The sequence below is a fragment of the Haliotis asinina genome, chromosome 4 (genome assembly GCF_037392515.1).
Source record: "Haliotis asinina isolate JCU_RB_2024 chromosome 4, JCU_Hal_asi_v2, whole genome shotgun sequence".
Taxonomy (NCBI): domain Eukaryota; kingdom Metazoa; phylum Mollusca; class Gastropoda; order Lepetellida; family Haliotidae; genus Haliotis; species Haliotis asinina.
Genome location: NC_090283.1, coordinates 74982815 through 75001692, shown reverse-complemented (window position 1 = coordinate 75001692; position 18878 = coordinate 74982815). Strand labels below are relative to the sequence as shown.

General features: G+C 37.7%; 1 protein-coding gene across 10 annotated transcripts in view; it reads right to left on the bottom strand.

The window, feature by feature from the left end:
* Positions 1-18878, bottom strand: part of LOC137281888 (peripheral plasma membrane protein CASK-like) — a 462595-nt gene that overhangs the window by 309652 nt on the left and 134065 nt on the right. For all 10 annotated transcript variants that reach the window (XM_067813583.1, XM_067813580.1, XM_067813585.1 and 7 more), the window contains one exon: positions 3292-3397. In XM_067813583.1, the coding sequence (XP_067669684.1) occupies positions 3292-3397 (106 nt within the window). The remainder of the gene's footprint in view (positions 1-3291; positions 3398-18878) is intronic.

Here is an 18878-nt window from a genome sequence, read left to right as displayed (position 1 = left end):
AAATTGACAAAAGCTGTGAAAGATATAAGTGGACTGAGCTATGTTAAGCCAATATATTATTCCAGGTTTTGCATCTGGGCAGCCGGATGTTATTTCAGTTATAACATGGACTAATGTAGTGTAAGATACAAACCAGCCAACCAGCTGTTTGTTGGAACGTTTCAACAAACATCAAGTGAGTGAGACGGATAATGCTACATATTAATTTATGTTCGGGGAAAGCTCAAAGTGATGACATTGACTGCAGGTATAGCTCCAGCAAATCATGTGACTGAGTTCAGTTTTAAACTGCACTCAGCAATATTCCAGCTATATGGTGGCGGTCTGTAAGTAATTGACTTTGGACTGGACAATCCAGAGATCAACACCATGGGCATCAATCTACACAAATGGGAACTGATGACATGTGTCAACCAAGTCAGCAAGTCTGACCACCCAAATCCATTAGTTGCTTCTTAAGACAAGCATGGGTTCATAAAGACCCAATTCTAGAGCAGATCTTCAAAGGTCCCAACAGATAGAGAGTCATTATCAGGGATTGGGGTTTCAAAACCATAGCATAAGGAACAGAATCAACTTCAGGATGGCAAAACACATTCTGGTAAACACCAGCCAATATACAGTTACGTAAAATGTGTCTATCACACCATGTTAACAAGAAAACTGTAAAACAAAAAACAAACTAAAACATCATGGCATCTGTTTCAGAAAAGAATAATGATTACCAATGGCAACCAAAACATCAATGGTTATCATTGTTTGTAAGCATCACAAAAAATACAACTGAAACGTATTCAGAAGTCCTCTTCGTTGTAAACTATACATACTGGTACCCTTAATCCAAACTCTGCTCTTAGTGTGCCCACAGATACAGCATTCAGTGTTCTGTACGTTATGTATGTTTCATGTGTTTCCATGATCTCTGATTGGCTTCCAAGCCATTTGTGTTTTCCATAAATAAAGAAAATATCTGACAAGCTGATAACAGAATGGACAGACCTTGTCTGGTATTATTTAAATAAAATATGTTACTGATTTCATTCTTGTCCATTGCAGGTTTGCATAAATGCTGAAATATACAATCTGTAAAGTCATCATAACCACATTTTTCACAAATGACTCTGATATATTTTTTCACTTCATAGATAAAAAATATCAAAACTGGTGGGAAAAAAAAAACACTGGTGTACAGTCTTTGCAACAATCATTTTGCTCGAATACACATAAAACATTGATTTTTACAATCATATTTCTATAAATACAAACAAATATTGACATGAATTCTTCAGTGGGTATCATAACTACACTTCTATTTATGAGTTAAGATGGTAGTGGTGAATTATTGCTCCTGTCTTGGGATGTCTTTGACCAGACAGACGCTTCATATGATACATAGCTTTAAATATATCCAATCAAATCATCTGTCAAAGCAGTCGTGTTCATTCATCAACACTTTAGCAAACCATGCCACAAATTATGCTAGCAAAGCCTCCACAACCAAATTAATTTAAGATAATCAAGTTTTGCTATCATGCCAAATATTACAACACTATCTAGAGGCTTCACTTCGCCATCCTGAATCTTTACATCAAATCAAGTCATTGTATTTGCATTCGTCCTAGGCCGAGAGATCACAAGTACCATCAGACTGATCTATCCTTAACATAGCAACATAAATACAAAGCAGACCAATAAATTGCAATCTAACTCCAAAACTAATAAACGTAACACTCAATGAAACACTGATCATAATCAAAACATCGTAACAACTCTGTGAGGTTTTTGCAGAATTTTTGTCCTAATAATAGAAAAGTTGTTTAACAAAATATCATTAAAATACTGACACAGTTCACTGTTTATTATGAGGGAGGAGTGCCGAGAAAGGCACAGCCAGGTGTCGAGAAGCATGTTCACAAGTGCCGAGAAAGTTATTTATTCATTAATCTGTGCTGTGCTGTCTCCATGCTTTCTCGCACACCTGGCTGTCCCTTTCTCTGCACTCCTCCCTCGTAACAAATAATGAACTGTGTCAATATTTTAATGATAGTTTGTTGAACAACATATTTATTTTAAGGAAACATATTCTGCAAAATGCAAAAACCTCACAGAGTTGGTATGATGTTGTGATTATGATCACTGAGTATGTTACATTTATCAGTTTTCGAGCTAGACTGCAATTTATTGGTCTGCTTTGCATATAGTGGCAAAATTGTACAATTCCATTCATGTCAGTCAAATTTAATACAGTGTACATCTTGAAGAATTGTACATCTTGAACTTAATACCCCTGTAAAGAATTCTGTATTGCGGCATCTTTCAAGCAGTTTATTTATTACATAAAAATAAGTGTTGATCAGTCACATTTAAGAAGATCACTTATGTTGTCTTGGTCACATTGTACCATTTGTCTCATCATTGGAGGAAATCATTCTTCACCAGACTCTTGATCACACTACTTGACCTATGTATAGACAACATTTATATCCTGGGTAGTAATAAAATTTAATATTGACCAATTTCTTGACCATACAATTAGACAAACACATGGAGACCACATATACTGAGGGGAAAAAAACAAGGGATCACATGAACGTACATGTCTTGCCTATTCCATGGGCTACTAGATAATTTCCGTTTATGGTTTCAAACTGCAAATACACTTGGGTTTCATTTCATATCTGCTCAAAATGTAGCTATTAAATTTCACAATGATAATTTGCTATTTAAAACTTCTAAATGAACAGTTCACTACACATTAACATCAAGTACCATGTTGATTTATTCTTTCACAATTACATTATTAGTCAGGACAAGCTACTTTTTTAAGACACTTGCCCCGTGACAATTTGCATTTAAAAAAAAAAAATTTAAAAAAAAAATGAAGCGATTCGATTCTTTATTACTTATTTGTTTCTTCATTGAACCCTTGTTTTCCAAAACACATAAAAAATGAAATTGGTCCTTGTATACTGAACAGTAAAAGAAATGCAACTTTTTGTCAAGTTCTTAAATAGAAGTCAATCATGAACGCTTAATTGTATGAGATTTCATTTTTCTGAAACTTGCATTTCTTTTGCTGTTCAGTATATTATTCAAATATTGTGCATGCGCAGAAGAATAATTATTTCTAATGCCTCCTTATCTTAAAATGATCGCTACGCATATTAGAGAACATTTGTGCCAAGTTTGGTGTAACCACATTTTGGACCATATTTTGCTGAGCAGCCTCACTACATGCATTAAGGGTGAGTATGAGAGTTTTTATCATATGTGATAACAAATTGTACTCACTATTCGAAGACCATATACAGCATGCCTTCGGAGCTGTACGTCTCTAGTAGCTCCACTATGTGGGGATGCTTCAACATATGACAAATACTGGCCTCTCGCTTCAAATCTGCAACAAAGCAACCAACATTAGCTCTACATTATTTCACCTAAACTTCCTCTGCCTCTGTGTCATCATTTCATCATGATGATTTATACACTTGAATATTCCTTTCCTTCCATTTCATTGAACACTGGTACGCAGTTGAGCTAGATAATTGGGAAATTGAATTTTAATAGGGCGAAACCCCCGGCAGTGGCGTCAGACTTTCACACAAGGATTAACTTTAATCATTTTGCCCATGGGGTGAAAAAAAGTTATTTATACAAACCTGGAAAACACTTGTTAAAGCAGGGAGTATTTTTATGAAGGAATATAGAGTATTTGAAGTAAATTATCCAACAAATGGAAAGTGTACATGAACGATACACAGTGATGCAATTCAACACTGTTGTATATAGAGTCTGCAAGAAACATGGTTATGACATCACTTTCAGGAATATTCCAGTAGAATCATAGGAGTGGGGAATCCAGAAATGGATTTCTCATAAAACCCATGTCAAGAATCGAGCCCTGCTGTTTGGAATGACAAGCAAACACCTTAACCTCTTGGCTACGCTATCATCCTTGCATTGCATCTGTGGGGGAGTCAGTGAACGAGAGAGATGGACTTGGCAGGCCCTAGACATTAACACAATCTAAGAGCTAAATCTACTTACTCCTCATTCCAACAATACACAGCGACAAGCACTTGAAATGCTTCACACACTGTCTCCATATGGGAATAAAACCCAAGGCATCAGTGTAATGAGCAAACGCCTCAACCGGAAGGCTATATGACCTTAACTGGCACTAACTCACAACTTTAGACCAAGACTACCTCTCAAGCAGTCATAAAATATTTCAGTCCTTCAAACAGATTCAAAACATGCATATTTTTTATAAGATCTGATGCCTTGTCTACAAAATCATTAGAGTTCATCCTTGAGAGGTAGGTTTTTCAGGGTTTTAGTTGTTTACGCACCCTGCAATATTCCATATGAATGATGAAGACCTGTACATATTCAAACGTACTTAGACCAGGCAATCCAGTGATCAACAACATGGGCATCAATCTAGGCAACTGGGGTACAATGACATGTGCCAACCAAGTCACCTTATATGACAAGCATGGGTTGGTGAAGGTCAATTCTAACCCACGTCTATGACCTCTTTGTGGAACATGGCACAGACTAAGGGTATGAAGAGCTGACAATGTTCTTAGATCCAACAATGTGTGAGTGAGCTAAAATCACATCGGTTTTATTTCAGTCATATAGTATGAGACAAAGTTCCTTCTTTGTATTTGTATTTATTTTTTCTATTTCTGGTGTCCTCCATCATGATATAGATGGAATACTGCAACAACCTGAATAAGTCACTCTTGGAACAAGATGACATATCCCCCTGGCCCACACATATTTGAAAGGACAAATCATCTGACAGTTACTTGATGTTTTTTTTTCAGATTAAATTTGAATCGTTTCCATGGAAATCATGAAAAATATAAATGCTGTATATCTGTAAACAGCAAAAGGCACCACTTCAAGATCTGTCTCATATATCTGCCAAGATCTGTTGAAAGATATGAAATTTGTTCGAGTTGTTCTCTGGAAATGAAGGCCTTTCCGCCATTAGACTAAGACCAAAACTTCAGGTGTTGGGTAGCACAGTGGTGAAAGTGTTTGCTCATCATGCTGAAGACCCAGGTTTGATTCCCCACAGGTGTACAATGTGTGAAGTCAATTCTGGTATCCCTCATCATGACATTTCAGGAATACTGCAAAAAGCGGCATCAAACCAACCTCACTCACCTACTGGTGTTATTTCAGTCTTTCAATGAAGACCAGATCTGGTCACTATGACAGTCTGACCTGTTGCTGACAACTGATGGACAACAACCTATCTGCCAGACAGATTTAGCTAATCTACAGTCAAACCAAGTGTGATTCAAGCCATTAAACATGCAACTACCTGTTGAGAAAGGGGCATTTTGCGATGTACATCAATCTATGATTTGATGCGGAGTCTAATTAATACTAGACAATGTCTAACATCTACCACTGCATCCATCATAAAGGTTGGACTGACACCGTAATGCTGCACCAGACTGTGAACACTTCCTCTTTAACATAAGGTTAAATGAGGCTTAATGAAGCCTCCAAGATAATGGCCCTTCTATTTCGGCTTTCTGATTGGCTGGTCATGTAAAATAAACATTAAGTATTAATAGATATATTCTCCATAATCAATTATGATGATCTACAGTTATTACAATCAATCAATTCTGGTTTAAAATCATTGATACGTGATATGACATTGGGTGTATCATTCCATTCAAGATTACTGCACTACAATACAAGTAAGCGTGCCTAAAACAAAATGTCAGCATATCCTCTTTTGTCATCATTTAAATTAAAACAGTTCTATCAGTTGCATAATGATGAGCTAATGTTCAATTTTCTACAGATTTTATGGATGGTTGACCAAAAACATGAAGTATTAAATGATGTATTTTTCAATAATTGATAATGGACAAATACAGTCATTACAATAAATTCCCATCTACAATCAATCATCAGCCCATCACCAACTCTACACATGACCAAATCGACTCAAAGTCCTTATATATAATTTCGAGCATGTTTTCTATGGAATGGTGGAAGAATTTTGACATGGACATTTCTGTCAGAAGTGAAACTGAATACAGTCAGACATCGTATATCCGAACTTCAGATATCTGAATACCTCGGTTCCCGAACATATTTCACAAAAAACAAATTTTTCTAGTGACAATTTACCTCGTATATCCAAATGTTCGGTTTCCTTATCCGAATGGTTAATTTTGCTAACGAAATATCAAAATGTGTACAAATTTGCCTCGTATATCCAAACACCAAAGCTGACTCTGCAAAATGTCGGATGTTTACCGCTTATTAACAGTGATCACTGCTTTAACCTTTGTTGTCGGCGTGATATCAAAACATGAAGTCTATCATGTCTGCTGCTTGCTAATTCATTGTGTGTCTGGCTAGTTGATTTATTGTTTATTGAAGACTTGTATTAATCACCGGGCATGTAGGTTCATTAGAGAAGAAACAATTAAAATTTGACACTGAGTTGAATTGTTGATTGGGTAAGCATAAATAATGACGACTAGGGGTGTCAGCCGTTATGCAGATGACAGCAGATCTCTTTCGTGATTGGCTGCTGTTTTTTGACGGACAGATGAGATCACGTGGAAGGCGGGTGTTATTGCTTCTTGACAATGCAGCAAGTCACAACTGCAAGAATCATAAACTGACTAATGTTACTGTCCATTTCTTGCCACCGAACACAACTGCACACATCCAACCCATGGATGCAGGAATCATACGGCAAACATTGACTTCACACCAGGTGAGATCTCACATCGAAGATTTGATTTATCACTTCGAAAGTGCCGGCGACATCACAAATCTGGAACTGTTACTAAAATTTCAAGCAGCAAATAATAACTCGCCCACCAACAGTCATCAATCAAAGACTTTTTCAAGCCAATGTAATTTATGTTATGTTATGTTATGCTATGCTATGCACATGTAGTCGACCACCAAGGTCCTGATTCAGACATCTGAGTGATTCATAAATAATATCCGAACAATTCAATAAAAAACCAAAGTGTAGAAATCAAATGAGACAAAAATCTTATCCAAAACATTTCAAACCTCATCCACCCCCACCCACACCACCCAGACGAACAACATGGTAGCTCTTAAGGCCAGTTTCACCTCACAACAAATTCATATCTCAAAGCCACGTAAAAGGAACTTCAAACAGACTATTGGGACCAGAGATAAAAGATTAAGATTCTTTTAGAAAGTACCTTAACCAATTTTCTTCTCATAAAGCGATGTTAGACTGCCATGGTTTCTGAACCAGCATTTCAGTGATTTTCAACAGCTCTGGAACAGGCGATTATAAAATTTGGAGAGGAATTGAACAATTTTGGAAGACATTGAAAAGGCTCTGAATGACTGAACGAGTTTGAATTTCTGCCGCTTGTAGCAATTTTCAAGTAATATCTCTGCAGAAGACACTAGGATTGACCTTCATGTGCCATACTCATATGGGCAATGGAATGAATGAGTCAACATAGTTTTAGCCAGCTATTAGCAATATTCCAGCAACATCACAGTGGGGGAAATCCACAAATGGACTTCACACATTGTACTTATGTAGGGGATCAAACCCAGGTCTTCAGTACGACAAGTGAAAGCTTTAACCACAAGCTACCCAACCACTACCACTAGTTCCTGCATTTTAGTGGGTATATCAACTTGTGCAAGTGCTCTGATTTCTGCAAGGTGAGTTTATGACCAGGTGACCATGACCTAAAAACCCACATAACTTGCCATTCACACAATTTGGCAAAGTGCAAGCAACAAAATCACCCTTGGCCAGGCAGCACCATCAAGAGCATATTTCGTAGCAACTGTTTTAACCTCTTGAGGTTATTTTGGCTGAACAGGATCAGGAAAAGATTCCCTAAAGTAATCGTGTTTCCAAGAACATCATAAAGCACTCTTGGAATCCCCAAGTACTTACACAGTCCAGTGCTGCATTAATGCTTTCCTTGATGAGAGTATGGTCTTCGGCATACTTACAAATATTCCTGCAGTAACATGGCAAGGGAAACAAGAAGACAAAAATATCCCCCGAAATGGCAAAATACTCTTCATGAATATGTCTACTAGTTATGATTATGTCAAATGTTTTGGTGTCTATAAAGGAATGTATCTAAAGTTTTTTAAGTTCTGCTCCAGAAACGGACACTAGCACCAACCAAATTCAGTCAAAGTCAAATTTGTTGCCATGGAAACACAAAAAACACAAAAAATACTTTATTCAGATATCAAAATACTACCAAAAGGCATCAGTACATGACCAGATCTATCTATGTGCCAAGTCTAGTGGAGAAATAGAGAACAGATATAAAGTTCTGCTCCGGAAAAGACGAATATGCATGGACGGACATAGTCCATTTTAATATTGATTGCTGTCTGTATTACAAGTAAACACAAATAATTCAGCTACTCCAAAAGCCAATCCTTGAAGTTTACACTAATACATAAACAATTCCCAATTCTGTGTTGCTGATGATGCATAATATTTTAAACAGCAATCAATAATATTCTGGAGATAATGCGTTGGCCTCTTGACTGTTGAAGATCTGGCAAACCTGAGACTGACAGCATGAACAACATTTCCACATTCGGGGTAAAATGACACAAGAGAAAGCAGGATCTTCCATATTTATCCTTCTGTTATAAAGTACACGCAGACATTTAAGAGCCAGTATACCAAAATTCATAAAAATAAAATGGATTTTATGCATGAATTGTTTCATATTACTGAATGAATCAAGAACCAGTGGTCGGCAGTATGAAGTTTTGAAGCTCAAACAGTGAAGTGATGCTGGATCTCTACAACTAATATCCCTTAAACTTCATAACTCAGGAGCATTGTAGGATTAGACAACATGAACTGTCAATTTGGCCAACAGTTAAAGTACCTAGTTGTTTTCCTCTAAATTACATCTTTTAACAAGAGTCATCAGAAGATGACATATCCCCCTGGCCCACACATATTTGAAAGGACAAAGTTTCTGACAGTTACTTGATGTTTTCTTAGATTAAGTTTGAATCGTTTCCATGGAAATCATGAAAAATATAAATGCCTTATACCTGTAAACAGCAAAAGGCACCACTTCAAGATCTGTCTCATATATCTGCCAAAATCTGTTGAAAGATATCAAATGGTTTTTGAGTTGTGCTCTGGAAATGAAGACTATCCCTCTATTTTGAGACTAAGTCAGAATTGTTTCCATGGAAACCAGGAAAAATAAAAATGCCAAAACATTGTAAATAGCAAAAGGCACCAGTTTGGGGTCTGCTTCAAATATCTGTCAAGATTTGCTGTAAGATATTGAATAGTTTTTGAGTTCAGTCCATCCCTCCATTTTGAGACTAAGTCAGAGTCGTTTCCATAGAAATTGGGAAAATGATCAATCACAGAAATCTGTAAATGGCAAAAGGCACCACTTTAGGGTCTCCCCTACATATCTGCCAAGTTTTGCAGAAAGATATGCAGAAGTTTTTGAGTTGTGCTCAGGAAACGAAGTCCATCCTCCTTTTTGAGGCTATGTCCGAAACGTTTCCATGGAAACCCAGAAAATTATAAATCACAAAAATCTGTAAATAGCAAAGGGCACCACATTGGGGTCTGCCACATATATCTACCAAGTTTTGCAGAAAAAATATTGAACAGTTTTTGAGTTGTGCTCTGGAAACGAAACACACATCTCACTTTTGAGACTATGTCCGAAGCGCTTCCATGGAAACCTAGAAAATAGTAAATCTCAAATAGCATAAGGCACCACTTCAGGTTCTGATTGATATATCCACCAAGTTTTGCAGAAAAATATTGAACAATTTTTGAGTTCTTCTCCGGAAATGAAACACACCTCTCACTTTTGAGACTATGTTCGAAAAACGTTTCCATGGAAACCGGGAAAATAATGAATCACAAAAATCTGTAAATAGCAAAAGGCACCACTTCAGGTCCTGAGTTTTTATCTATCAAGTTTTGCAGAAAAATAATGAACAGTTTTTGAGTTCTGCTCCGGAAATGAAACACACATCTCACTTTTGAGATGTCCAAAACGCTTCCATGGAAACCAAGAAAATAGTAAATCTCAAAATTTATAAATAGCATAAGGCACCACTTCAGGTTCTGACTGATATATCTACCAGATTTTGCAGAAAAATTTAGAAAGTTTTTTGAATTCTGCTCCGGAAACGAAAAACACCTCTCACTTTTGAGACTATGTCCAAAATGTTTCCATGGAAACCGAGAAAATAGTAAATCTCAAAACTTGCAGAAAAATATTGAACGGTGTTTCAGTTCTGCTCCGGAAAAGAAGCCCTCCCCACCATTAGACTAACACCAAAATGTTCCATGGAAAAACAAAAAAAATAAAAATGCCAAAACTCTGTAAATAGCAAAAGGCACAACTATAGGTTGAGATTATTATATCTATCAAGTTTGGTCTTAAAATATTGAACGGTTTCTGAGTTATGCTCAGGAAACAAAATGATTATGGACGGATGGGCAGACAGACGAGGCGTCAACTAAATCCCCCACATTACATGCCGGGGGGATAAAAATGACCTCCAGTGTGATATAAACAATTGTACATATATATTCTTATATGTTCAGAGATATCCCTTGAGTGAAATCATCTATACTAACAAACAGAGTTAATTCAAATGACATAGATAACACCAGATGCGCAAAAACAATTGATTCACGCAAGAAAAGCATGCGGATCTCTTGCGACTCATCTTTCACCATTTATTGATTTCAGATGTCACTAGCAGGTTGGGTGTGATCACTCACCAGGCTGGACTGAAGCATGGATGTGATGAGCATTCCATCTGACCATGCACAGGTAGTCGATTACAGACAAGATATTGTTAACTAGGTAATACCCAAGTCCCATAACATGTATCTTCAATTACCCATTTCTAGGTTCATCATTGTCTCCTGCAATGACAGGGATAGACCACATAGACACAATTGATGCAAAAATTCTGGTCAAGCATTCATCATGTCCAGCTCCCCCTTCACGACGTTGTAATTCCAGTCCACTCCAAGTGGCAGTTCCTGTGTGTTGACATCTACTTAGTGCTCTCCATGCCAGAGGAAATAAAGTAACTGCTTCTACTTGGACCTCTCCAGTGTTAGAAGAAAGAAAAGTAACCATTCCCGTGTGGTGACAGCTACTTGGAGTTCTACAGTGCCAGAAAGAATGGTTTGGCACTAATGGTGCCATACTGGTCCTCTAGAAGGACCAGTCAAGTCATGGAAGCATCACTCAATTTGTCACCTTGACTCACATTAAGGCCAACAAGAACTGATTTGATCAAGGAACTAAATTGTCAGGAAAGCCACCTGTTGTAATACGCAGCCATGTTTTCAACCATAATTAACTTTGAAAAGAAATTTAGAAAATGCAAGATAAAATTTCATTTTGATATTGATGCTGTCATTACCCGAGTTTACAAAAAGATACATTAGGCTTTTACACCTTTAATTCAGTATTTTCTTATCAAACAAACAATTGCAAAACAGAAACAGATGAAACAGACAATCATCAAAGACATCATTAAATCCAACAGCAGGACCAATCAAGCAATTTGCTCATTGGGCACTGATGCAGTAACATTAAGATCTGCCCAATTACCAGGGAGCAAAAAAACAGCATCATTGACTCACATCGCTCTGAAAAGCATTCTAGTTTCAGGGACAGTGGGGTAGCCTAGCGGTTAAAGCATTCGCGCATCATGCAAAAATCCTGGGTTTGATTCCCATCATGATAGTGTTGGAGTAGCGTAATCATCAAACACACTTCATGGCCTCTCTGTATCACAAGTCAAGCCAAAGAGATATGGGTTGTAGACCTTTACCATTTTGATGACAACAACTCAGGCATGTACTTTGTGATTTACAAGCAATCCCTAATTTGATGTCTTTCCATAACTGCCAAGAATCATACTTCATCTAAACCCCCAACCAGTACTAATCTCTGACAACAGGTATCCTTCCCAAGATAAATAACGCTCACAGTTCACAGACAACACCATCAGGACTGTGCCAACATCAGAAATCTCTTTCTGGTATAACACGCTGCCTCTTCCGACATGTAGTGAAAATAAGCAACAAACATCACCTGATATATCATCTGATGTCTAGATGTGTTTTTAATCCTCTGTACTGAGGCAGTGACATTTTGAGTATCTGAGCAATGAAGACAATCAACATATCATCTTCCTGACAACATATACTTTATTCCCTCAATACATTTCAGACATTACCTGCTTAAAACTGACTGCAAATGTCAAAAGGATCGGCAAACCTCAAACTGGCAGATTAATCAGTGCACAGTTCTTATGTTTAAATGACTAAACTTTCATCACCAGGATTTGATTAACTTGGTCCATCTGGAGGAAGGGGTGGTGGGGCAGCCTAGTGGTTAAAGCGTTCGCTCATCACACCGAAGACCCGGGTTCGATTCCCCACATGGGTACACTGTGTGACCAAACTCACTCACTCACTCATCTGGAGGAAACTTTGAGCAAGGAAACCAGTGTCATCAATACTGTAGGTGTTAGAATCCAAAAGATAAATAATTTGCAATGGCACACATAACTAAAGAGAACCATCCCCAAACTAGCCATAATATCAATTAATCAACACTTACTCAAACACCAATTACACCCAAAAAACAAAAAAACCCATTGATTATGTATGTACCAGATCAACAATGTACATACAATATATCACACAGTTTATATTTTGAAGATTGTTCCTTGTTCCCAAAAACAGTCAGTACATGTTCAAACATCATTCTTCCACGAAGAAACTTGATTCTGAAAGGTAAAATCAAGGCATCAGTTGTCCCCAAGAAGCCTCCACTAAATGTAACCATCACATCCCCAAACCATGTGTATGACCACATAAATAGCCTTCATATTGATCCACCAAAAAAGACTGCCAATTAGCAATCATTCAATTGCTTATGGATATTTCATGCAGTACGCTCAATTAACAAAAGTCATCAGAAAGGTGACATATCCCCCGGCCCACACATATTTGAAAGAACAAATCATCTGACAGTTACTTGATGAAAAATATAAATGCCTTATATCTGTAAACTGCAAAAGGCACCACTCAAGATCTGTCTCATATATCTGCCAGGATCTGTTGAATGGTTTTCGAGTTGTGCTCTGGAAACAAAGCCAATCCCTCCCTTTTTGGAACTAAGTTCGAATCGTTTCCATGGAAACCAGGAAAAATAAAATGCCAAAAATCTGTAAATAGCAAAAGGCACCACTTACAGGTCTGCCTCACATATCTGCCAAGTTTTAATAAAAGGTATCGAGCACTTTTCAAGTTGTGCTCCGGAAACGAAACACACCCCTCCCTTTTGAGAGGAAGTCCAAACTGTTTCCATGGAAACCAAGAAAATAACAAATCACAAAAGCTGTAAATAGCCAAAGGCACCACTTTAGGTTCTGACTGATATATCTACCCAGCTTTGCAGAAAAATATTGAACAGGTTTTCATCTTCCCATTGTTTCCATGGAAATCAAGAAAAATATAAATGCAAAAAATCTGTGGGAATGAGGCAGTTGTTATTCCCCATTTATAAAATAAACGAAAAGTCAAAAGAATTATGTCTGAGCATTTAATGCACCCAAACTGAAACAAAGCAGTAAAACCAATGAAAAATCCCTACACACTGCACATTCACCAATACTGTGAATGCTAAGACTTCTGTATAAATGGCTTCCCGATAATGGGAGCTATTTCTTAATACTAACTTATCTGTAACCCCCAGGCTGGTGCTCTATACAGACGTCTTTGTCCTGCAACAGTCATTTAACCAACTGCCAGCCTTCAACTCATTAACACTGTCGCCAGCAATATCCACGAAATGCACGGGATATTTCAACCCACGTGCATGTACGCATAGCGACGGGTGCATTCGCACACTCTGACCCACGCTACAAACGAAAACATCAGTTTCCTTCTGTTCAATCTGTAAATAGCAAAAGGCACAACCTAAGCTTCAGTTTGTTATGTCTGCCATTTTTGGTCTAAATATATTGAATGGTCTTTGAGTTATGCTTCAGAAACAAAATGATGACAGATGGAAGGAAAGACAGACAAGGCAACGACTATATCCACTTGCATTACATGCAGGGGAGTGGTGAGGGGGGATAAAAATGGGCAGTGACGCCTTCTCAGTGGAACCGTATCCCTCACAAAATCAGTCACATCGAGAATGTCGATCCCTCCAGATACTAATTCATGTCAGACAGGTTTAAGCGCTGTTGACCTGGTGGTAGCTGGAAATAATTATTATTATTATTTGTTAAAAAATGTCAACAAATGTAGACACATATAAACAGTAGCCAAGAGCACTGACAATCAAATAATGTCATCATTTATAGTGGCCCAAGAGTCGACTGAAGCGACTACGTCTAGAGAGAGAGCAAAGTAGGTGCTACTGATTTTCATCTAGACCTATACTAGTTTAAAAGTGCTAGGCAGCTGCTATACCATGTGAAAGTTGAACATGCATACCCTACTCAGACAAATTCACATGACCCTAAGTTGACCATTCCTTGTTCTACATCTAAATGCCAAGCAGGGACACAACATGTAACATCTTCAATAATCTTTTAAGGTTGAAACTGTGATATGACAATTTTTGGGGCAAACCAACTATGTTTCATGCTCTTCTTTAAAGAATGAGTTTCATAAACACTGAGAAAGTGACAAGGATCCGGGTCAAGGTCATCAAGCAGACAGATATGGCCATTTTGTCTCCTCAACAGGGCCTCTTGTACTTAATTGTGGAGGACCAAAGCAGACGGCAAAGCAGAATATTGATACTGTAGACAATATTCACATTCCAATGGACGTCTAGGTGTCTATGGGACAGTAAGCAGCTAATTCTGTATGGCGGCGTTCATCAAAGCAGCCACACCTGCAGGAACATCTTCAAATTGCCATTCGACAATATGAAGTGCTGATGTACATGGTGTGATGACTTTTTTGTAAGGCATGCTGGCATTTAGTCAATCTCAGCTGTGTAGTTACTTGTACCAAGGGGGCTGTTCTGCCTCCACAAATTGATTATTGTGATATTTATATCTTATCTTAAAGAAACACACATATGTATTTTCCCCTGTGTATTTCAAGAGGAAAATGAATTTCTTTGAAGTCCTCTGTCTAACGAAAGAGACTGGATGGGATGTTTAGGAAAATTGTATGTTACTACATACATTCTCTGGTTATCAAGCTAACCATTCCTGAACAAAAAAATGTTACCTAAGACAACTGTTCAGACTTCAACCTTCCGTTTTTATCCAAAGAAAATTTACTACTCAGCTTATGAAAACATTGATAAACCACATCTTTTAAAATTTGAAGAGCCAATATTCTTCAAGCTTCCATTAATATTGAATGAGTGAATGAGTGAGTTTAGTTTTATGCCGCACTCAGCAATATTCAAGCTATATGGCGGCGGTCTGTAAATAATCGAGTCTGGACCAGACAATACATTGATCAACAAACATGAGCATCGATCTGCACAAATGGGAACCGATGACATATGTGTCAACAAAGTCAGTGAGCCTGACCACCTGATCCCGTTAGTCGTCTCTTACGACAAGAATAGTCACCTTTTGTGGCAAGCATAGGTTGCTAATATTGAATGAGATTTACCAGGCTGCAGACACCAGAAACAGGAACCCATTTTTGGACTTGAACCCGGGATTTTAGTGCAATGAGTAGATGCTATAACCACCTCAGCGCCATCTCACATTGAGTGAGTTTGCATGCCACTTTTAGCAATATTCCAGCAATATCACAACTGGGGACACCAGAAATGGGCTCAGAACATTTTACCCATGTGGGGACTTTATTTCAGGTGTTGAAGTGAATGCTTTAACCACTAGACTACTCCACCATCAAAATGTCAAAGTGAAACATTAACAGTTACAGGTTTTATAACAAGGAACACGATCCAAGTCTACCGAAGTTAATACATACAAGGAGCTAAACTCAGATGCCTACAATCCCAATTTTATGAGGCAAGTAAATAGTTATGACATCTTGAACAGCAAAAACACACCAGACAATATCACATGCAGAACTATAAAAGAGGTCCATGAAATAGGTTATAAATTGAAGGAAACTGAGCAATTTCATTTATTACTTGCCATTTAAAACTTTTTTAAAGCTCTTTCTAATGAACTATGTGAACTCCTGACAAATAATGGTCTAATTTATGAGCACAATATATTTCTTTCTACATGATCTACAGCAAAATCCAGCTGTGTTTGAAAAATACAATTCAAACACAGTTAAAGTTGACACAGATGAATTTCACATCACAGAACCTTATGATTTAATTTGCCAAGATGTGTTGCAAGTTGCACCAGCAAAGCAATGACAAGGGGCATGCATAGACCATGTAATCAAACCACCAGGGGAAAGGAATGTTTCAATGATTAATGATCTATCCATGCAATGTCAATGAACAATGAGTATTTTCAAAAGTTGACAACTAAACTGGTTCTGGCAGTACATGAGCAAATGCTTTGGCACATCGCAAGATCAAATAAAGCTGAATATACGCTATAAACAGATGAGTAAAACACACAGAGAAAACATGACATCAACCAATGACTCCACAAATACCAGTTAACAAGAAAGTGTTGATATTTCCAACATGAAAAACACTTTTCATTTCCACATCACTGTCATTGTAATAAATGCATCAAAACAAACATCGGAATCTTATCAAATCATACATAAAAATCATGCACAGTTATATGTCTTGAATTTCCATGTGAACCAAAATCATCATTAATTCATTTGAAGCATAGTCATTCGCTGAGTATCTGGGTAATTTTTTCAAAATTTTGAAAAAAAATAAATAAATAAAAATAAAAATAATTAATAATTAGAGTATCCAATCCACTGGATGGTGGAACATGTTCATGGAGCAGCAGGAAGAGACGCCCAAGACACACCTCTGATCAAATCCACTGGATAGTGGAACATGTTCATGGAACGGCAGAAAAAGATGCCCCAAACACACCTCTGATCAAATCCACTGAATGGTGGAAACATGTTCATGGAATGACAGGTAGTGACATCCTGAACACATCACCATCTGATCCACTGGATAGTGGAATCAGTTAAGAGAAAATATAATGGCTCAGTCATCATAAATGAACTAATCCCAAATGATCTGACACTAATCTGTAGGCCACACTGACCATTAGCTTCCCACAGCTGTAGCTGCTGTTACAAAACAATATCTCCACAAATGATTACTCCAAAGGAAATCAATCGTAGCAGGTCTATATCACCCTGACATATAGTATCCTTTCACGAATATATTTCAAATTATTTGTGATGAATAGCACAAAACAGTATCTGTAGCTCACCTACATTAGTTTGGGAAACAACAAAGTCATTTGCTGAGTTGAAGTAACAACCAGTCTTTGGTGACTGTTGACATCAACTGAGCCGATAGTCTACTGCTCCCTGCCTTACAGGAATTGAAAAGGGCAAACCTATCTACCAGTCAATAGTTATTGCTGTCAGCTAACTGATGGTCCATTGGTCTGGGTCAAGCCAAGATGACAGTGAGCAAAGGTATCTATCAATCATTAGTGAATGAAGTGATGAACGAAACCGATAGTCCAAAGGTGGGTGTCCAGCAGAAATGGCAGTGGGATAATTATTTACATACTGTAAGTGACTGCTGTAGTGAACTAAAGTGATGGTCCAATGACCTGTGTCCAGTCGAAAAAGGCAGTAGGAATGCACCTTTTAGCAGCTGCCTTTGTGAGGTTCTTGGTTCTGTTAGTCACCTCGTGGGCAGCTTAAGTCCAATTCTAACATGGATCCCCAAGTGACAGAGGGCCTAGCTATCTACCAATCATTGGTGATTGTTAAGGTGAACTTGTACGATGGTAGACTGGGCTGTGTCCACTTGAAATGGCAGTGGGCAACTGGCCTTGTGCGATTCATGGAATCATATACAGGAATAAGAATGGGTAAAAACAGAGGAAAATAGGATGGGCATCTTTGGAGTCCTGTTAATTGAAACAATAGAACATGTATCATGAATGACACCAGTGCCATCAAACACATGGAATTCCATGAATTCATGGTAAATTTTCATCCCTGCATTCATCAGTGAATGACTGGCAGAGAAAGAAGGATTATGAGCGCTTAATAGAATTTTAGTTATACCACAGTGCCAGCTTGACAAACAAAAGTCAAAGTAATCAGAGTCTGAAATCTCCCCCAATTTGGTGATTTGTGTGAAACAACAAAACAGCAGAGATACCAACCCCAAAGTATTAGAAATAGTAGTTTCAAGGATCAAAATTTGCAGTCTGACCATAAAATTAGTGGTCAATTAAATACTTACTACCACAATGTATTCTGAGAAAGATAATATGACACTAATCAAATCGCAAAAGTATTGAAATCATCATCAGATTTCTGATGGACAATTTCACTGAAAGTACGTTTGCTACTTACAATAATTCAAGTTTAAATATGTCATCACATTTGAGGAATGGAAGGTAAGTGAAGTCCAGAAAGGTATTTAATCGATGAAAATTTATGTTTTTGTCTATATCCGAATTCTGCAAATTTCATGGGCTTTCAAGTACAATTGTATTGGCAGAGTCTGAGGCTAAAATTCAAAGTGAGTATGATAAAATCATACTGGTTGGCATCTTGGAGTGAGTGAGTGAGTGCATTTAGTTTTACGTCACTTTTAGCAATATTCGAGCAATATCACGGCGGTAGACACCAGAAAATGGGCTTAACACATTGTGCACACGTGGGGAACCGAACACGGGTCTTC